Source organism: Heterodontus francisci, chromosome 36 (genome assembly GCF_036365525.1).
Source record: "Heterodontus francisci isolate sHetFra1 chromosome 36, sHetFra1.hap1, whole genome shotgun sequence".
NCBI classification, from domain to species: Eukaryota; Metazoa; Chordata; class Chondrichthyes; order Heterodontiformes; family Heterodontidae; genus Heterodontus; species Heterodontus francisci.
In genome coordinates this window covers 22,789,407-22,811,921 of record NC_090406.1, presented here as the reverse complement: position 1 = coordinate 22,811,921, position 22,515 = coordinate 22,789,407, and the positions used below count along the sequence as shown (strand labels likewise).

General features: G+C 42.3%; 1 protein-coding gene across 3 annotated transcripts in view; it reads right to left on the bottom strand.

The window, feature by feature from the left end:
• Positions 1 to 22,515, bottom strand: part of LOC137351667 (phospholipid-transporting ATPase IC-like) — a 123,195-nt gene that overhangs the window by 53,365 nt on the left and 47,315 nt on the right. For all 3 annotated transcript variants that reach the window (XM_068016352.1, XM_068016350.1, XM_068016351.1), the window contains 6 exons: positions 20,187 to 20,345; positions 17,954 to 18,042; positions 8,757 to 8,950; positions 7,405 to 7,613; positions 6,553 to 6,584; positions 5,633 to 5,789 (listed from right to left, as the gene is read on the bottom strand). In XM_068016352.1, the coding sequence (XP_067872453.1) occupies positions 5,633 to 5,789; positions 6,553 to 6,584; positions 7,405 to 7,613; positions 8,757 to 8,950; positions 17,954 to 18,042; positions 20,187 to 20,345 (840 nt within the window). The remainder of the gene's footprint in view (positions 1 to 5,632; positions 5,790 to 6,552; positions 6,585 to 7,404; positions 7,614 to 8,756; positions 8,951 to 17,953; positions 18,043 to 20,186; positions 20,346 to 22,515) is intronic.

The window sequence follows — 22,515 nt, the reverse complement described above, 5'->3', positions numbered from 1 at the left end:
GAGTGAGGAGGTCCTGCAGGGGGAGTTTAGGGAGTTAGGTAATAAGTTAAAAAACAGGACCTCGAGGGTTGTAATCTCTGGATTACTCCCTGTGCCACGTGCCAGTGAGGCTAGAAATAGGAAGATAGTGCAGCTAAACACGTGGCTGAGCAGCTGGTGCAGAAGAGAGGGTTTCAGATATCTGGACCATTGGGGTCTCTTCAGGGACAGAAGGGACCTGTACAAGAAGGACGGGTTACATCTAAACTGGAGGGGCACTAATATCCTGGCTGCAAGGTTTGCTAGCATCACTCGGGAGGGTTTAAACTAGTGTGGCAGGGGGGTGGGAACCAGAGCAGTAGGACAGCTAGTGAAATAAATGAGGAGGACATAGTAAATAAGGCCAGTAGGACTAAGAGGAAGAGCAGGCAGGGAGATGTTGCTGAGCACAGCGGGACTGGTGGTCTGAAGTGCATTTGTTTCAATGCGAGAAGTATAACAGGTAAGGCAGATGAACTTAGAGCTTGGATTAGTACTTGGAAATATGATGTTGTTGCTATTACAGAGACTTGGTTGAGGGAAGGGCAGGATTGGGAGCTAAATGTTCCAGGCTTTAGAAGCTTCAGGCGGGATAGAGGGGGATGTAAAAGGGGTGGGGAGTTGCATTACTGGTTAAGGAGAATATCACAGCTGCACTGCGGGAGGACACCTCAGAGGGGTCATGCAGCGAGGCAATATGGGTGGAGCTCAGGAATAGGAAGGGTGCAGTCACGATGTTGGGGGTTTACTACAGGCCTCCCAACAGCCAGCGGGAGGTAGAGGAGCAGATATGTAGACAGATTTTGGAAAGATGTAAAGGTAACAGGGTTGTGGTGGTGGGTGATTTTAACTTCCCCTATATTGACTGGGACTCACTTAGTGCTAGGGGCTTGGATGGGGCAGAATTTGTGAGGAGCATCCAGGAGGGCTTCTTGAAACAGTATGTAGATAGTCCAACTAGGGATGGGGCCATTCTGGACCTGGTATTGGGGAATGAGGCCGGCCAGGTGGTCGAAGTTTCAGTGGGGGAGCATTTCGGGAGCAGTGACCATAATTCCATAAGTTTTAAGGTACTTGTGGATAAGGATAAGAGTAGTCCTCGGGTGAAGGTGCTAAATTGGGGGAAGGCTAATCATAACAATATTAGGCAGGAACTGAAGAATTTAGATTGGGGGCGGCTGTTAGAGGGTAAATCAACATCTGACATGTGGGAGTCTTTCAAACGTCAGCTGATTAGAATCCAGGACCAGCATGTTCCTGTGAGGAAGACAGACAAGTTTGGCAAGTTTCGGGAAGCTTGGATAACGCGGGATATTGTGAGCCTCGTCAAAAAGAAAAAGGAAGCATTTGTAAGGGCTGGAAGGCTAGGAACAGACGAAGCACTTGAGGAATATAAAGACAGCAGGAAGGAACTTAAGCAAGGAGTTAGGAGGGCTAAAAGGGGTCATGAAAAGTCATTGGCAAACAGGATTAAGGAAAATCCCAAGGCTTTTTATACGTATATAAAGAGCAAGAGAGTAACCAGGGAAAGGGTTGGCCCGCTCAAGGACAGAGATGGGAATCGATGTGTGGAGCCAGAGGAAATGGGTGAGGTGCTAAATGAGTACTTTGCATCAGTATTCACCAAAGAGAAGGACTTGGTGGATGATGAGCCTAGGGAAGGGAGTGTAGATAGTCTCAGTCATCTCATTATCAAAAAGGAGGAGGTGTTGGGTGTCTTGCAAAGCATTAAGGTTGATAAGTCCCCAGGGCCTGATGGGATCTACCCTAAAATACTGAGGGTGGCAAGGGAGGAAATTGCTGCGGCCTTGACAGAAATCTTTGCATCCTCATTGGCTACAGGTGAGGTCCCAGAGGACTGGAGAATAGCCAATGTTGTTCCTTTGTTTAAGAAGGGTAGCAAGGATAATCCAGGAAATTATAGGCCGGTGAGCCTTACGTCAGTGGTAGGGAGACTATTAGAGAGGATTTTTCGGGACAGGATTTACTCCCATTTGGAAACAACGAACTCATTAGTGAGAAACAGCATGGTTTTGTGAAGGGGAGGTCGTGTCTTACTAATTTGAATGAGTTTTTTGAGGAAGTGACGAAGATGATTGATGAAGGAAGGGCAGTGGATGTTATCTATATGGACTTCAGTAAAGCCTTTGACAAGGTCCCTCATGGCAGACTGATACAAAAGGTGAAGTCACATGGGATCAGAGGGGAGCTGGCAAGATGGATACAGAACTGGCTCGGTCATAGAAGACAGAGGGTAGCAGTGGAAGGGTGTTTCTCTGAATGGAGGGATGTGACTAGTGGTGTTCCGCAGGGATCAGTGCTGGGACATTTGCTGTTTGTAGTATATATAAATGGTTTGGAGGAAACTGTAGCTGGTCTGATTAGTAAGTTTGCGGACGACACAAAGGTTGATGGAGTTGCGAATAATGATGAGGATTATCAGAGGATACAGCAGGATATAGATCGGTTGGAGACTTGGGCGGAGAAATGGCAGATGGAGTTTAATCCGGACAAATGTGAGGTAATGCATTTTGGAAGGTCTAATGCAGGTGGGAGGTATACAGTAAATGGCAGAACCCTTAGGAGTATTGACAGGCAGAGAGATCTGGGCGTACAGGTCCACAGGTCACTGAAAGTGGCAACGCAGGTGGATAAGGTAGTCAAGAAGGCCTACAGCATGCTAGCCTTCATCGGTCGGGGCATAGAGTATAAAAATTGGCAAGTCATGTTGCAGCTGTACAGAACCTTAGTTAGGCCACACTTAGAATATCGCGTGCAATTCTGGTCGCCACACTACCAGAAGGATGTGGAGGCTTTGGAGAGGGTACAGAGGAGGTTTACCAGCATGTTGCCTGGTCTGGAGGGCATTAGCTATGAGGAGAGGTTGGAAAAACTCGGATTGTTTTCACTGGAACGACAGAGGTGGAGGGGCGAGGTTTACAAAGTTATGAGCGGCATGGACAGAGTGGATAGTCAGAAGCTTTTTCCCAGGGTGGAACAGTCAGTTACTAGGGGACATAGGTTTAAGGTGCGAGGGTCAAAGTTTAGAGGGGATGTGCGAAGCAAGTTTTTTTTTTTTTTACACAGAGGGTGCTGAGTGCCTGGAACTTGCTGCCAGGGGAGGTGGTGGAAGCAGATACGATAGCGACGTTTAAGAGACATCTTGACAAACACATGAATAGGAAGGGAATAGAGGGATGTAGTGGCCCCGGAAGTGCAGAAGGAGTTAGTTTAGGCAGGCATCAAGATCGGCGCAGGCTTGGAGGGCCGAATGGCCTGTTCCTGTGCTGTACTGTTCTTTGTACATCTCAGAGTTCTGCAATCTCTCTCCATTTAAATAATATGTTGCTTTTTTATTCTTCTGGCCAAAGTGGACAAGTTCACACTTTCCCACACTATACTCCATCTGCCAAATCTTTGCCCACTTGTTTAACCTATCTATATCCCTTTTCAGACTCCTTATATCCTCTTCACAACTTACTCTCCTCCCTATTTTTGTGTCATCAGCAAATTTAGCAACCATACATTTGATCCCTTTCTCCAAGTCATTGATATTGTCAGGCAAACCCCCACACTCCAAGACTGAGGCACACATTATTTCGCCACATGAACATTAAAACTTAAAATTGTAAGCCCTGACTGGAAGGGCATTTGCATAGTGCTAGCAATGTTGAAACAATGGGGACCTGTTCGTTGCTTCCCCAATACACAGAAGTAGTGATCAGACCAGTTTTAGTCACATAAATGGCTGTTGCAGAGAATTTGAACTTCCAACAAAGGATTTTGAAGAGACAAAGACGTGTGCTCATGGAGTAAAGATCTCTCCTGGAACTGAAGCATGAAGACCTCTCTCCTGCTTGCTTCCATCTCCTTCCCACAGAACTGAATCTTGTGAAAACATGTGAACTATGTAAACTTTCTCTCAGTCTTATGTCTCCCAGCTCCTCTACAGCAGAGATTGTCCGTCACTCCAGCTAACTCTATTTCATTACTTTTTCTGGTTAGGAACCCGATTTACCAATGGGTGGGCTTGGCCATGGCTTCTTAACTCAGCCACAGCATTAGCATCCCCAACCACTGAGGGAGGACAGACAGGATGATGTGTCCATTCTGTCAAATCAAGGATTTTGAATTGAAGGGACACCAGCAAGGGTTATAACAGCTTAACAACACTTGGATTTTTGAGGCTGCAGCAAACACAGGAATGGAGGAGACCTGTGAAGGCTGCTCCCTGGGTCTCACTCTTACCTGGAGCTCCTGCTGTGGGATCTGATGGGCTGCAGTGAGGAGAGCTCTCCCAAGGATGGGAGAGAGAGGACAACCACTCTAACCAGGCAGGCATGGATGGAAGTGGCCAAAGCAGTCAGCAGCAGAAGTGTGGTCCCTCTAACCTGGAGACAGTGCTTCAAGAGGATCCAGGACCTCAGGAGGGTATGAAGTGAGTGACAAAAAAAAAACTCTCAGGTGCCAAGCCCCACATTCTGACTTTCCGAGCATTCTCCTGCACAGCGCTCTTCAGGACAATTCAGCTTGCAGCTGCACTTATACTTTCTTCATACACTTTACATCCCCATCTGAGTAGCCAATACTCACACTCACATTCATCCTCGTGCCCTCTCACACCCATGCCTCACAGTCACCCTCTCCAAATGTTGTCCTTCCCTCCGCTTCACACGAAGCATTACGAGCATGTACCTCTCTGCTTTCTCTCCTTGCAGAAGAGAGCACACCACTTGGTAAGAGGCAGAGACCCTGGGTTGGGGAGGGCAGTTCTACAGTGCACCTTGTTGGGCCACTGGCAAGGCATTCCCGCCTGCTCCACTAGGAAGGAGGCCTTGTTCCAGGAGGCTGCAAATGTCAACAGCAACTTGTGTGACAGCCTGAGCCTCCTGAGGCACTGGCTCACACATGTCGAGAGAGCTGACCCTCTGCTTGTAGACCCTGTGTTGGGAGTCTCGCCTCCCGCCATCGGAATCTCGGTGTCCATCCCTCTGTCCTGCGGAGGGGCATGTGGCTGAGGAGAAGGCAGCTGGTGCTGCTGCTGCTTGTGCTGTTGGCAGCGGTGCAGCTTCTGCTCTTGCCCCTCAGAGGTGCAAGGTGGTGGCTATCTGGGATCACAGGATGAGTATTTTAAAGTGGAATTGTGAGGGCTAATTTTACAAATACACACCCCTGATGTGGAGCCTCACCCAACAGGAGCACTTATTGGAAAATTATGGCATTACACCCAAGATTTGCTGATTATGCAATCGCAGCAGCTGAGGCTCTGTGCCTGATGTGTGCATTTGAAATATCCTCCATATTCTATACAATTTAAAAATTTAACAGCAACTTTTCATGAGTTGCAAACTTTACCTTTGTGTCAAAGGTTTTTTTCTAAATGGTAAAATTGCTATCAAAACTCCCATCACTTTATTACATTCAGAATGTCTCCACTTATATTTGATAATAAGAAGGGAAATCCTGCATTCCTGTTGGAATGTCAAGAGTTAATTTAGGCAAAATGAAGACAGCCTAATTATTACTGAAGAAATATTTGGCTGCATTTCCAGCCATATTCTGCATAAAATTCTAAGAATTCAACAGCTACTAAATGAAAACAATTCAGACTCACCATTTTTCTCCTCCGTCATTACTGTGTGGCAAACAGCCAGTAATTTAAAGAATTCATGTACTCCTGGGTCATCTCCCGACTGAATCAGTTTCACAAGCGAACAGTCATAAAACTTCAGCTTTCCATCAGCAAATGTGTTCCAGCTAAAGTCAACTGCCTGAAAATATCAATGAGAGGCAAAAAGATTTCCACAACAATTCGTGAAGAAGGCATTTATCATTGGTTGAAGCACAAAATTACTGAATAATGACTGAAATACATTATATAACAGTTCATATTACATGTTCAACATTGATGAACTATCACTTCTGATCTATCCAAGCACTTGAGTGAATTTAGTTTCATGCAGATATAGGAAGAACGAGGAGGCCATTTAGCCCCTTTCGCCTGTTCCACCATTCAATGAGATCATGGCGGATTGCAATCTAACTCCAGATGCCTGCCTTTGTTCCATATCCCATCATTCTCAGATTTAAAACTATTAAATAAAATGAAAACATGTCTACATTTTTTAAACAAAGGTATCTTTTCCACAAAGTGTCTATTGTTAGTTCAGCATGATTAAATCATTTCTTTGTTAATTGATGCCCTTGCATCTAATTTGGCTAAACCTTCATAATTCTTCAGGTTACAGATCAAGCTACTGCTGGTGAATACAAAAAATATACACTACAGCTGTAATTTGCTATATTACGCTATGAGTGGTTTATGAGGCAGTGATGTTATTCCTTGAGCAGCCCAGTTAAAGTTGTGTGACAAAAAGCAAAGATGGATTGGAACCCTCGGTAACTTCCTGCATTAATTTGCAGGTCAGGAACCAGCATTTAATGAGTACAAGGTTTTAACTGAACCTCAAGATTCAAGATTGCCAAAATTATAAGATGATTCCTGCAAAATAACTTCTATTAAAAAGCACTTACCTTTGCTTTATTGACATCATCAAATTGATTGCCTGAAAGTCAAAGAATTCAACTTATAAAACACAGAATATTTTTGATAGAACATCTCTACTACAATCTGCAATGACATAATAATGCCTGAAAAAGGAAAGACCTTTGTTCCTTCAACCCATTGCTTCTACAGACCACATACAGCCTGCCCTACAATAAATGTTGCCCGAGCTATATAATCTCCTAAAGTCAGTAAACCTGTATTGGGTGAAAATCCAGAAAATGTTCTTTCAACCTCCACTATTCAGTGCTGGCTGGCTTCTTTCCATAGCTAGCACTTGCATATGTTCCAGCAAATACCTGATCGCCTCAGAGTTTTCCTAATCCGGACACCTTCAATTCCATTTCTAGATGGATATTTACCAGGTTCTTTGTGTTTATGTTGTACCTAACCAACACCCCCATAAATGCATTATGTTTTGGCTCAAAGTGCCCGTTTTATCAGATTAATGAATTGGTTACCTAATTTGTAGCTTGTAGGATTTGGTTGTACACAAATTAGCTGCGACATTGCCTACATAACCGTGCAAGACTTTATAAAAAAAAAGAGTCTTGTTAATTTTGTACATACACCTAGTTCTGTACGGTGTTTATCCCCAATCCCTAGAAATTTGGTGTAACTCCACGAATAAAATTCAAATGGAACTGCAAAGCAACACAAATATCTTTTGTAGTTAAAATTCTTTGCAAAATAGTTTGCTCAGTTCTCTCTAGTCTTAGCCTTTTAAACATTTCCATTGAAGAGTATACCACTGATAACAGCTCAGGGAAATGGAACATTAATTGTTTATGATTCATAAATATTAGCAATATAACAATTACCATATATCCGGCCACCGATGCTGCATTTCTTAAATGTCATGATATTTTGGGTCAGAGTGCCTGTTTTATCTGAGAAAATGTACTTGATTTGGCCTAGCTCTTCATTCAGGGTAGTTGTTCTTGCTTTGGCAGGACTGTCTCTCTCAGCACAGTACATTTTTACATCCCAGTTAATGAAAAAACTCTGAGCCAGATGGAGGAGTTCAAAACTGAAAAATAAAATTTACGCTATTATCTAGGAAACAAAAAAACTGCATGTACAGCAGATTTATGCTGAGAAGTTTGTTTGCAATATGTGAACACAGTCAGAATTACAATTAGTTAAATCTGCTCTATTGAGTCACTAGCTACATTAACACTAAGCATTGTAAAAAAAAAGCAATGGCATGTACCAACACTGCAATGCAATGTAGTGCGATTAAGAATTGCAGTGTTACTCAGATACAAGATCCAGTAAAATATATAAAATAATCAATGGTTCCCAGAAGATAGTGAGCAAGGCAGTTCTTACATCGACTATTCTGCACTGGTTGGTTGCTTTCCACAGGAGACACTTCCATGTGGTTAGTAGTATGGGAACCATTGTATTCATTTCAGACTTTTCTTAATCCTACCACCTAGGTAGACCTCACAGCTCCCTCACCAGAGGGCACAGTAAACCTTATCATTCTCTTTCAACGTGCCAGGCTGCTTGCTTCTAATTTAATAAAATAGCTCCCTCTACTGGATTTCAATATTATAAATACACTCAAACATTACTTTGTGCCCTCCCCAGTTTGTCCTCACTCTGCAATTTGGTTCATTCTAAGTCGACAATGATTGGTATGTGACACAATTGTTGGCGTTCATTGCTGCAACATTAGCTAGTAGGCGAACAGCTTTTCATAAGAGAAAAACATGAATGTTTAGCTTTACAAAAGAGGGACTCAGAAATTGGAGATGGGCAGTGCAGATACATGTACTATTCCTATTTCATAGCCTTAAAATGCTCTAAACTTAACATATCTTGTCAGCAGGTTCAGTCCATATCAGGGCCAGTCTGGGATTATTTTTAAAGTACATGATTCCACTAATTATTCAGAGTTACATTTTCAAAGTTAATCAGTTCAGATTGCATGACTATCTAACAAATACATCTATTATTTTACAATATGTTATAAGCATTCTCTTTCTATTGCCTTCTCAATTATAAGGAATCAGTATAATTGTTTGACCTGCAACCTATGGAGAGTTTTCTCTTTGCATTATAAATCCACAGGGAGAAAGTGAAGGGAAAACCATTCAAAACAGCTACACATTTCAGAGTTTGTAAGGCAATACGTAGCTTTACAAGAGGATAATGATATACTTACGTGACATAAAGTGACATTGGCAATATAGAGTTTAAGATGATAACATATCCCCAGAAAGACAAAAAGCCTCGATATCCTGGGCGGAAATTTTGAGTCTCAGTGGTTAGATATGGAGCTTTCTTCCCAAAATTCTCATCCCAGACAGCACTTCCAACAGCAAGAAAGAATGATAAAATGGCAAGAATCAAGAGGACCTGGAAAAATATTAAATAAACATACAAATTAGGAGCAGGAGTAGGCAACTCGGCCCTTCGAGCCTGCTTCGCCATTCAATAAGTTCATGGCTGAACTGATTACTCAACATTTCCACCTACTCCCGATAACCTTCCACCCCCTTACTTATCAAGAATCTATCTACCTGTGCCTTAAAAATATTCAAAGACTCTGCTTCCACCACCTTTTGAGGAAGAGAATTCCAAAGACTCACAACCCTCAGAGGAAAAAAATTTCTCCTTATCTCTATCTTAAATGGGCGACTCCTTATTTTTAAACTGTGACCCCTAGTTCTAGATTCTCCCACAAGGGGAAACATCCTTTCCACATCCAACCTGTCAAGTCCCCTCAGGATCTTATATGTTTCAATCAAGTCACCTCTTACTCTTCTATATTCCAGCAGATACAAGCCTAGCCTGTCCAATCTTTCCTCGTACGACAGCCTGCTCATTCCAGGTATTAGTCTAGTAAACCTTCTCTATACTGCCTCCAACGCATTTACATCCTTCCTTAAATAAGGAGACCAGTACTGTACAGAGTACTCCAAATGTGGTCTCACCAATGCCCTGTATAGCTGAAGTATAACCTCCCTAATTTTGTAATAAAAACAAGAAATGCTGGAAATATTCAGCAGGTCTGGCAGCATCTGTGGAGAAAGGAACAGAGTTAACGTTTCAGGTCAGTGACTCTTCTGCAGAACTAGCAAATAACTAGCAAGTAAAGTGGGGGTAGGACAAGAGATAACAAAGGAGAAGGTGTAAATAGGACAAGGTCACAGAATAGCTGACCAGAAGGTCATGGAACAAAGGCAAACAATATGTTAATGGTGTGTTGAAAGACAAAGCATTAGTACAGATAGGGTGTTAGTGGACTGAAAATTGGACAGCCGCAAGTACAAACATGAAAAAAACAGTGGGTAAGCAAACTGAACAAACTAAGGTGAAATAAAATAAAATAAACACAAAAAAAAAGGAAAAAGAAAAAAAAACTAAAAATAAAAGTAAAATGGGGAGCCCGTCATGCTCTGAAATTATTGAACTCAATGTTCAGTCCGGCAGGCTGTAGTGTGCCTAATCGGTAAATGAGATGCTGTTCCTCGAGCTTGCATTGATATTCACTGGAACACAGCAGCAATCCCTGCTTTTGTATTCAATTCCCCTCGTGATAAACAATAACATTCTATTTTCTTTCTTAATTACATGCTGTACCTGCATACTAACCTTTTGCAATTCATGCACTACGACACCCAGATCCCTCTGCATCACAGAGCTCGGCAATCTCTCACCATTTAGATAATATGCTTATTTTTTATTCTTCCTGCCAAAGTAGACAACTTTACACTTTCCCACATTATACTCCATTTGCCAGGTCTTTGCCCACTCACTTAACTTATCTATATCCCTTTATAGCCCCCTTGTGTCCTCTTCACAACTTACTTTCCTACCTATCTTTGTGTCATCAGCAAATTTAACAAGTATACCTTCTGCCCCTTCATCTAAATAATTTATATAAATAATTGTAAAACATTGGAGGCCCCTGTGGCACATTACTCATTACATCTTGCCAACCAGAAAATTACCCATTTATGCATACTCTCAGTTTCCTGTTAGCTAGCCAATCTTCTATCCATGCCAATATGTTACCCCCCCCCCCCCACCCCACTCCCTACACCATGAGCTTTTATTTTCTGCAATAACCTTTGATGTGGCACCTTATCAAATGCCTTCTGGAAATCTAAGTACAGTACATCCACTGGTTCCCCTTTATCCGCAGCACATGTAACTCGCTCAAAGAACTCCAATAAATTGGTTAAACATGATTTCCCTTTCACAAAACCATGTTGACTCTGCCCGATTACCTTGATTTTTTCTAAATGCCCTGCAATATCATCTTTAATAATAGCTTCTAACATTTTCCCTAAGACAGATGTTAAGCTAACTGGCCTATAGTTTTCTGCTTTCTGTCTCCTTCCCTTCTTGAATAAAGGAGTTACATTCACTATTTTCCAATTTAACAGAACCTTCCCTGAATCTAGGGAATTTTGGAAAATTAAAACTAACGCATCAACTTTCTCACTAGCCACTTCTTATAACACCCTAGGATGAAGTCCATCAGGACCGGGGACTTGTCATCCCGCAGCTCCAACAATTTGTTCAATACCACTTCCCTGGTGATTGTAATTTTCTTGAGTTCCTCCCTCCCTTCCATTTCCTGACTTACAGATAATACTGAGATGTTACTTGTATCCTCAATAGTGAAGACCAATGCAAAATATCTGCTCAATTCATCTGCTATCTCCTTATTATCCATTATTAATTCCCCAGACTCACTTTTTATGGGACTAACGCACACTTTGTTAACTTTTCTTTTTTAAATATCTGTAGAAACTCTTACTATCTGTCTTTATTTTCCTATCTAGCTTTCTCTCATACTCTAATTTTACCTTCCTTATCAATCTTTTAGTCATTCTTTGTTGTTTTTTAATATTCTGTCCAATCTTCTGACCTGCCTCCCATCTTAGCCTATAATTGCGCATTTTCTTTAAGTTTGATACTATTTTTAACTGTTTTAGTTAACTATGGATGGCGGGTCCCACCCTTGGAAATTTTCTTTCTCGTTGAAATGTATCTATTCTGTGTATTCTGAAATATCCACTTAAATTTCTGCCACTGCATCTCTATTAACCAATCCCTTAACCTGATTTGCCAGTTCACTTTAGCTAGCTCTGCTTTCATGCCCTTATTTAAGTTTAAAATACTAGTCTTGGACTGACTCTTCTCTCCCTCAAACTGGATGTAAAATTCAATCATATGATCGCTGCTGCCTAGGGGTGCTTTAACTATGGGATCATTAATTAATCCTATCTCGTTGCACAATACCAGGTCTAGTATAGCCTGCTCTCTAGTTGGCTCCAGAATGTATTGTTCCAAGAAATTATCCCGAAAACATTCTATGTACTCCTCATCTAGACTACCACTGCCCATCTGATGTTTCCAGTCTATATGTAGGTTAATTATCGCTGCACCTTTCTGACAAGCTGCCATTATTTCTTCCTTTATACCCCATCCTACAGTGTGGATAATGTTAGGTGGCCTGTACATCACTCCCACAAGTGGCTTCTTGCCTTTATGATTTCTCATCTCCACTCAAACTGCTTCTACATCCTGGTCTCCTGAACTTAGGTCATCCCTCTCTATTGCACTAATACCATCACTAATGAACAGAGCTACCCCTCCACATTTTCCTAGCTTCCTGTCCTTCCTAAATGCCATATACCCTTCAATATTCAGGTCCCAATCTAAGTCATCCTGCAGCCATGTCTCTGTTATGGCTATCAGATCATCCTTATTTATTTCTATTTGTGCTCTCAGTTCATCTGTTTTGTTTCAAATGCTACGTGCATTCAGATACAGAGCCTTTAGTTTTGTCCTTTTATTATTTTTGTAACCTCTAACCTTATCTGTTGATTTACTCTTAGATTTGTATGCTCTGTCCCTTCCTGTCACAGTCTGTTTATCATTTCCCGTATAAGTATAGCTACAGTCACCTTTGATCTCAATAGCCTGTATTGTCAGTTCTGGACACTATGCCCAGTACTTACACAAGTCTTCCAATCTTCCCTAGATATGGGGAGGTGCCAGAGATTGGAGTGTGCCAAATGTGACACTCTTATTCAAGAAAGAGTGTAAAGACATTCCTAGCAATTACAGGCCGGTTAGTTAAACTTCAGTGGTGGGTAAGGTTTTAGAAACAATAATCAGGGGGGAAAAAAATCAACAAGCACTTGAAAAGGTTTGAGCAAATTAAAGAGAGCCAGCACCGACTTGTAAAAGGCAGATGTTGCTTGACTAGTCTATCTGAATTTTTTGAAGTAACAGAGAAGGTTGATAAAGGGAAACCAATGAAGGTTGTCTATATGGATTTTAAGAAAGCATTTAACAACATACCACATAAAGGGCCATTTAACAAAAAAGTGAGGGCCATGGAATAGAAAGGTCAGTGTCAGCTTGGATAAAAAATTTGCTTAAGGACAGAAAACAGTGAGTCGTGATAAATCTATTTTTTTCAGACTGGAGGATGGTAGACAGTGGCGTTCCTCAAAGTTCAATGCCAGGACTACTGCTTTTTTTGATATTTATTTGGATATTGGAACACAAAGTAAACTTTCAAAATTTGTCGATGATACTAAACTTGGAGGTGTGGCAGACAGTGAGGATGATGCCAATCAACTGCAATAGAACATAGATATGCTAGTAGAATGGCAGACAAGCGGCAGATGGAATTTAATACAGAGAAGTGTGAGGTGGTCCATTTTGGCAAAAGGGATAGGGAGAGGCAATATAGACTAAATGGCACAGTTCTAAAAAGTGTACAGGGACAGAGGGACCTAGGGGGTTCACTTGCCTATATCCTTGAAGGTAGCAGGGCATATTTAAAGAGTCGTTAGCAGAGCACATGGGATTTGGACTTCATAAATAGAGGTATTGAGTTCAAAAGCAGGCATGTTATGCTGAACCTTTCTAAAGCTCTGGTTAGGACACAACTAGAGTATTATGTACAGTTCTAGTCACCACACTTTAGGAAGGATGTGAGGGTCCTTGAGAGGGCACAGAGGAGATTTACCAGAATGGTTCCAGGATGAGGGGTTTTAGCCACAACGTTAGGTTGGAGAAGCTGGGGTTGTTCTCCTTGGAGTAAAGGTGATTGAGGGGAGATTTGGTAGAGGTGTACAAGATTATGACAGATTTAGATAAGGCAGACAAAGCAAAGCTGTTACCATTAGCTGATGATACAAGGACTAGGGGACAGAGATTTAAGGTTTTGGGCAAGAATTGCAGGGGAAATGTGAGGAAGAACTTTTTTCTATGCAGCGAGTGGTAATAACTGGAACTCGGTGTCTACGAGGGTGATAGAAGTGAAGATGATGAATGATTTCTGAAGGAAGTACTATGGGGATAGAGTGGTGAAAAGGGACTGATTGGATTGCTCTACAGACAGCCTGCATAGACTTGCGGAAAAAGTGACACCGAGAATCCATTGTCGCCTCTTCTCAGAAGGCTCACCGAATCTAGTGCCAATCGGGCAGTTACGTGGACAGCAGCAGGCTTTCCACAGGATCAAGGGCCCCGTTGCCAGAAGTCCTGCCCTTGGAAAGCTGCCGGCCAATCAGAGGCCAGCAGCTCTTCTCAAGCAATGCCACTGTGACGATGGTGGCTGCTGCTGGAGAAGCACCTACCCGAAGCCCAGGACCCAGGCAACAGGTTAGGTCAGGGTGGGAGATGTCTCGCAGGGTGGGGGTTGAAGGGGTGGGAGGTGTAGGGGGGATTGCTAGCAAGGGCAGGGGAATGGCTCCCAGTGGCATTAAGTGCCTTTTAACGACGGACCGCCCAGGGCTTCCCACCCTGGACTAAATTTTGGTGGAGGCAGGAAGGTGGCTGGAACCACAACCCATCCCCCCACCCCGCCCCACCACCCCACCTGATTTTATGCTCTTGTCGCCTCCAAACCCACCACGGGGGAGAGCATAAAACTCCCCCCATGACTCAAAATTAAAAAGTAGCAAGAAAGGAAATATCTGCTTTTAGTTAAATCCTTCTTGCCCTCAGGATGTCTTCAAGTACTTCCTGGACAATGAAATACTTTTTTTTTTAAAGTGCAATCAGTTTTGTTTTTGAGGCAAGCCTGGAATGGGCAGAGGTTGGAATTGCTGTATGTGCATAATACTATGAAAAGGTTGTGTGTGCACGGTCCTATTTTGTGCATTTTTCCCTGGCACACAATTCCTTTACATTAATTTAAGTCACACCCTTAATACATAAGTCTTGTTACATTATTGGGCTCTGATTAAAGCTATCAACCTGGAACGTAACTGTTTTTCTCCCCACAGTTTCTGCCTGACCTGCTGAGCATTTCTAGCATTTTCTGTTTTTATTTCTAGTTACTTGCTGTTGTCAGGCCTGATCTACTCTAAAAACTGGAGCTGTACTTTGTATGTGGATTGGTAATTGGTTGGGAGATAGAAAACAGAGAGTTGGGATAAAGGGAACGTTCTCCGATTGGTGGGAGATGATCGTGGTGTTCCCAGCGATCTGTATTGGAGTCTCAGCTTTTCACCATATTTATTAATGACTTGGATGAAGGAATAGAGAGTTACATATCCAAGTGTGCAGATGGCACTAAGGTAGGAGACACAGCAAGCTGTGTGGTTGGGAACCGAAAGTTACAAAGGAACATAACAGACAAAGTGAGAGAACAAAATCTATGACAGATGGAGTTGAATGTGGGGAACTGTGAGGTCATTCACTTCAGATATGACAAAGACAAATTGGAATATTTCCTTAATAGTAAGAAGCTAGGAGCTGTGGAGGAGCAAAGGGAGTTCAAAGTCCATGTAGACAAATCACTAAAAACCAGTGCACAGGTACAAATGTAATCAAAAAAGCTAATGGACTGCTGGCCTTTACCCCAAGGAGGCTGGAATACAGAAGTGAGGAAGTGATGCACGAGTTGCCTTGGTGTACCTACCCCATCTGGAGCACTGTGTTCAATTTTGAGCACCAGAACTCAGGAAGAATAGATTAGCCTTGGAGGAGATCTCGTGCAGATTTACCATAATTATATCATGTTTATATGGTTAAATTATAAGAGCTGTTTGCATAAACCTGGTTTGTATTCCTTGAGTTTGGAAGGTGGAAGGGTAAGCTAATCGAGGCCTTTAAAATGATAAAAAGGGTTCAATAGGGTAGATACAGGGAAACTATTTTCTGTAGTGGACAAATCCAGAACAAGGGGGCTCCAATCTTAAAATTAGAAATCGGCCATTAGGGTGAAATCAACAACTACTTGTATTTGCATAGCATCTTTAATGTAGTAAAACATCCCAAAGCGCTTCAAAGGAGCAATTATTAAACAGATTTCAACACCGAGCCACATAAAGGGGAAAATAGTACGGGTGACCAAAAGCGCGATCAAGGAGGCAGGTTTTAAGAAGTGTCTTAAAGGAGGAAGGAGAGGTAGGGAGGTGATGCAGTTTAGGGAGGGAATTCCAGAGGTTAGGGGACAGGCAGATGAAGACATGACCATCAATGATGCAGCGGGGAAAAAAAACTGGAATGCTCAAGAGGTTACAATTGGAGGAGAACCGAGATCTCAGAGGTAAGAATTACTTTTTCACACAAAAGGCTAGTGGAAACCTGGAACTCTCTCCCAAAAGGCTGGGCTACCTAGTCAATTGAAATTCAAGATAGAGAGTGACATTAATGTGAAATAACATAAGATGAAATATGAGTCCTCATTGTTCCAATTTGGATCATTTGGGATGATTTAGATCTTTAGGATTTGAAGAGCTCCAAACATTCTGATCTCCGCCCATTCTTCTCACCTAGCAATAGTGCGGTAGACACATTAAACTGTCTTTAAATAAAACAGCACCTTTAAAAAATTCAAATTCAAACTTTGAGGTTTGAAGTTCTGATTCCAGAATTTAATTGCAAGTTCCCCGAAGCTGTTTAGATTAAAAAGGATATTCCCTTTATAACCAATCATCTTCCTTGACAACAAGCAGTTTAATGGAAATATGAGTAGTTAATTTGCTCACTTAACATCCAGTTTTTCAAGTATATTCTGTGAGATTGTTTGAATAGGAAGAACAATAAAAGGTTACATTCTTAACAAAGGAAACTGGAAGAAAATATAGGATAGAAATTTTTCTGGGCCCATTTTCGAGTCCAGAATCAGGCATGCGTGCCCCAAACAGAAGGCCCAAGGCCAGCTTGAAATTGGGCCTCAGGCCTCACTTTAATAATTTATGTGAGTTGCTGGTACCTGTTGTGCCTCTACAGTCAGCTCACCCATGGCAGCACATGAATTTCAGGCAACGGCCCTTGGGTAAATGATGGAGAGGGGGTGGAGGACAGTGAGACAGGGGCCGATCGGCCCAACAGTGGCCGCCAGATGCGCTCTAAAACCAGGAGGAGCAACCCTGCATGAACACTCCCACAAATATCTGAAAAGAAAGCAAAATCCTACCTTCCTTATCTCTATTTTTCAAACTTGGAAAATTTGGGACTAGTGTGCAGTTTGCATGGCCATGTGAAAAATGCAATTGAGATTCTACAACCAATGTAGGACCCTAATTTTCACATTTAAACATCCTCACTGTCTGCTTTGAATGGAAGTACTGGGTGCCGATTTGAAGGCCTGCCTGAATATTGAATCAGGTGGCAAATGGGAGTCCAAAGTCCTCACCAGATTTTTTAAAAATCTGCTGGTCACCCATTTTTCAGGTGAAGAATGGACAGCCAGCTGTTGAAAATTCCCTCGCATCCCTTGTTGTTTTCTTTCTCTAAACTGGAGAATACAGTACAAGAGCAAAGAAGCAATAAGAAATTTGTAAAGGCATAGGTTGGGCCACTGTTATAGAACTATGTGCAGTTTTAGGTCCCCATCATAGAACGGACACTAAAGCCAGAGTGTGTAGATTTATCTAAGTGACACCGGGGATAAGTAATGATAGCTCTAAGCAGAGATTTGAAAAAACAGAGCAGAGGTGGCTAAAAAGGAGATTTAGCAGAGGTTCTTTTTTTTGGAAAAACAAAAGGATTTTGATAGAGTAAACATGGAAAGGCTATTTTATCTGGTTGGCGAATCAATGATAAAGGAGTTACCAATTTAAAATTGCCACTGAGATAATGAGGAAAAGATTTAGGATAAATTTCTCTATGCGAGAGTTGTTAGAGAAAGTTATGCTTTGAAACAGGGAGCAGTTCAGTTAGGGCCCATTCCAGCTTTCAAAAGGAAAATGGCTAAATAATTTAAAGCAGGGGGAGATACAAAGGCCATGGGGAGAGGAAGCAGGTCAGTGTGCAGAGTTTTGCAATAGCCTAGCAAAAGAGTGACAAAGGCATGATGGGTAAAACAGCCTCCTACTGTGCTGTAATCTTTGATTCTAAGACGTATAATAAGTGGAAAGTGATAGAACATACTAGAAGCACCACACGGTTCATGAGATGCTCAATTCTGGTTTTCTTCAATGTATATCGCCCGCTGTTTTTCATTATTTTTGTATCCACTCCTGAAAATTAATTGAAATATAAAATAAAATAAGTCAAAATGTGTGCACACGGAGTGCTATTATGTTAACATTTGCAGTAAACTTCCGGGGGGGGGGGGGGATAATTTTGCCTTTGGGAGATAGTGTAAAGCAGCCTCCTGTTTGATATCTCTCCCAATTTTCATTTCAATTGAACTCAATGATAATCGGGAGAGTGTGACATGGGCTGCTTGTCTGTCTGTTTTGCACTGTTGCCCCAAGTCAAAATTAACTCCAGTTAGTCCACCGAGTCTGTTCCAGCCCAGCCTAATGCAATGTATACACACCACCAACCCCCCTCCCCCATTTACCCCATCCCCTGCTCTTCTCACATGCACACACAAGCGTACACAAACTCCTGGTAGAGGCAATAAAGCCTTAGTCCAACTTTAGAAAAATTTTGGGAAATTCCTCTCTGACAGCAAAGGCAACGAAGCTCCAGGAGATCATAATGACTGGTAACACTAGCACTCATCAATCCATCTACAGTATATTTGTAGAGATATTTACCACTTGCAGGAACTTGTCTAGTTCCTTTTTGAATGTGTGCAGCAAATATTCATTCATTGAATGTGCCAGCACCTATTCCAAAGGTTGCAACTCTCTGCAAAAAGAAGTACTTCCTAAAACGCAACTTAGTTCTATGCTTTCATGCTCCCTTGTCTATCCAGCTCAAATAACTTATCCACACGAACAGAATCTAATCCCTTTATTATAGTGAAGGTCATAATCACATCCTCACAAAGCCGACGCTTTTCTGAGATACAAAGTCCCAGCTGTCTAAATCTTTCCTGATTTTAAACTGAGGGTAGGTGTCGGGCGAGCAGGGGCCCAGGCAGGAGGTAAACCATCCCGAACTCGGCAGCCTAAGGCCTTGGCGATTTGAACTCCCAGGCCTCAATTACATCGGCTCAGTCAGTCTCCCATCTAAGACTGGCAGGAACAGGCAGTTGGCCAGAGAGTTGAAGCTTCCATTTTCAGGACTTACCCAGGATTTACCTAGGATTAGGAGCTTGCGAAGGGAGGACTTTGAGGTAAACCTCCTGTCAGTCCAGGACATAGAATCATTGAATATTATAGCACATAAGGAGGTCATTCGGCCCATTACACAGTGCTGCCTTTTTGAAACAGCTGTCCACTTAGTCCCTTCCTTATGGCTATTCCCGATACCCTTTTTCCAAATATGTGTGATCTGAGCTCACTGCACATTCCCCATTAGAAAATCTAGGAATCACACCTACACTGACTTACATCTCATTAACATGCACTGCAACATTAAAAATGAAACTTGTATATTTTGTACAAGAATACTCCAATGCTACTATAGGCAAGCTCAAAGGTCACATACAGCAAACAATGGACGGAGATCCAGAAAAAATAATCCAAATTTCCCAGCCTCTGATCCCCAGTTTGGTTCCAGCCATGGAAACTGGAACATCAGCTCCAAGGATTAATATCTACACTGGCACTAACACTCACTGGCATGCAGCTTGATCAGCGTGCCAACACTGCCAGGCTGAAATAGACCCGTCCCTGTCCTACTGCACACCATAGCAAACAAATATGTACTCTATATATCAGACCAAAAATGATTGGAAACCCCTTGTGGAGCCTCTGTCCGGCCCATAAAAAAAAATATATTTTTTTTTAAAAAGAACCTTGCTTTGGCTCTAGGCACATACGGCAGCTAGTCACCACCTCCTGCCCCATAATGATAGAACACTGATTGCACAAATAATGCCAATATGCAGTCACAGAGAGAAGTCGGTCCTTCTGTGCATGTTGCTGTCTCATTTTGTTTTGAGTTTGAAGTGCCTTTAACTGGACAGATTTAATTTTAGTCTACTCTTGATAATTCACAGGCATTTTATGTGTTAAATAAGTTTGAATTACCCAGTACTTTAAATTTGCCAGTAATTTGAATTATGCAATGCAACTAACATAATAGAAAATAATGCTTAAATGAAGTTCTTTTGATTTAAGGAGCGGATTGTATGCCAGGACTAACCCAATTGCCAAACTTGAGTTGACAATCATCCCCTAATATCAAGCAGATAGTATACACAGTTCTCTTTTGAAGACCTGCATTCTGATTGCAACACATTACTATGCATTGTTCTACTTACCTGCAAATAAAACCACCCCGTAGCACTTTTCCGTATTTCGCAATCTACAACCTCGGAGTAATATTTGCTCATTGTTGACTGAGAATTCTTGGTTTTTCCAAAATAGTGTGCCTGTAAAGGAGTGCAGGTGACAGTTTGGCCTCTCACAGATTATTCGACCTGTTAAAACAATTTGTATTTACTTGAAGACTGGTGGTAATTTTGCACCTAAAATAACTAAATTATATAAACATTTTTTCTTGGAGGCTCTCTCAAATAAAGATTCAAAAGGAGCAGTAAATTTTTCAGTAATATTATGAAGACAGCAATAACAACTTGCATCTATATAGCACCTTCAATGTAGTAAAATGCTCCAAAGTGCTTTGCAGGAGCATCTTAACCAAAATTTGACACCAAGCCACATAAGGATAAATTAGGACAGTGGTCAAAGAGGTAGGTTTTAAGGAGTGACTTAAAAGGAGAAAAGTATTAATTATTTAATTAACCAGAGCCAGCATTTCCAAACACCAACATCCTTGTCATTCCAAAGATTCGATATCCATTCAATATTGTTAAGAGAAATCCAGCCTTCTGTCGGAGATGTAGTCATCTACTGCCTATTCTTTTCAATATAACCTCAAATGGCTTTGATCACACTTCAACGAGAAAGCATGTCTGCACAGTTGCTGCCAAACATAGGGTAGAGGGTTTGATTGACAGCTGTGTGAGATAGGAGGGCCATTGATTGGCTGTCATCTAGTTTGATGGACAGCTCAGCGGTCACGATTCATCAATTACAAGCTTATATATCGGGCTTCATGTGTTCAGTTTCAAAATCATTATCAGTTCTGCAGTTAGAGTTCTGTGTTCAACCTTTTGTGACAGCCAGGTGAAAAACTAAGCTACTTTACAAACGGTAGCCTGTTCTACAGCACAATAACTGAGTTTATGTTTTTTTCCTTCACAGAATGTGAGCATCTCTGGCAAGGCCAGCATTTATTGTCCTTGAAGCGGTGAGCCGCCTTCTTGAACTACTGCAGTCCGCATGATGAAGATACTCTCACACTGCTGTTAGTTAAAGAGTTCCAGGATTTTGACACACATTTACTGTCTATGGGGGAGATTTGCTGACAGGTCCCCCAGATGACTTGCCATCATTTTAGTGGAAGATCAGCCACCCTGGAGAAATGGTACATGGCCATTTTCTCTCCGAGAACTGTACCAATATTCTGTTGAAGTTACTCAGAGAAATGGGGAAAACTCCCAAGGAAGGTCCAGAAATCCCCATGGAAATTATACGGAAAGTGAGCAGCATATTTTACTGGATGTTACATATTACATAGAAATTACAAGGAGGAAACAGGTCATTTGACCCAACAGGCCCATGCCGATGTTCATCCTCTGCATGAGCCTCCTCCCATCCTTATTCATCTAACTGCGACAACATATCCTATTTTGTTCTCCCTCACGTGTTCCCTTTAAATGCGTCTATGCTATTTGCCTCAACCACTCTTTGTGGTAGTTAAATCCATCCATCAATATTGGCGACCACGCTCTGGAAGTGGTTCAAGAGTTCACCTACCTAGGCTCAACTATCACCAGTAACCTGTCTCTAGATGCAGAAATCAACAAGCGCATGGGTAAGGCTTCCACTGCTATGTCCAGACTGGCCAAGAGAGTGTGGGAAAATGGCGCACTGACACGGAACACAAAAGTCCGAGTGTATCAGGCCTGTGTCCTCAGTACCTTGCTCTACGGCAGCGAGGCCTGGACAACGTATGCCAGCCAAGAGCGACGTCTCAATTCATTCCATCTTCGCTGCCTTCGGAGAATACTTGGCATCAGGTGGCAGGACTATATCTCCAACACAGAAGTCCTTGAAGCGGCCAACACCCCCAGCTTATACACACTACTGAGTCAGCGGCGCTTGAGATGGCTTGGCCATGTGAGCCGCATGGAAGATGGCAGGATCCCCAAAGACACATTGTACAGCGAGCTCGCCACTGGTATCAGACCCACCGGCCGTCCATGTCTCCGTTATAAAGACGTCTGCAAACGCGACATGAAATCGTGTGACATTGATCACAAGTCGTGGGAGTCAGTTGCCAGCATTCGCCAGAGCTGGCGGGCAGCCATAAAGACAGGGCTAAATTGTGGCGAGTCGAAGAGACTTAGTAGTTGGCAGGAAAAAAGACAGAGGCGCAAGGGGAGAGCCTACTGTGCAACAGCCCCAACAAACAAATTTCTCTGCAGCACCTGTGGAAGAGCCTGTCACTCCAGAATTGGCCTTTATAGCCACTCCAGGCGCTGCTTCACAAACCACTGACCACCTCCAGGCGCGTATCCACTG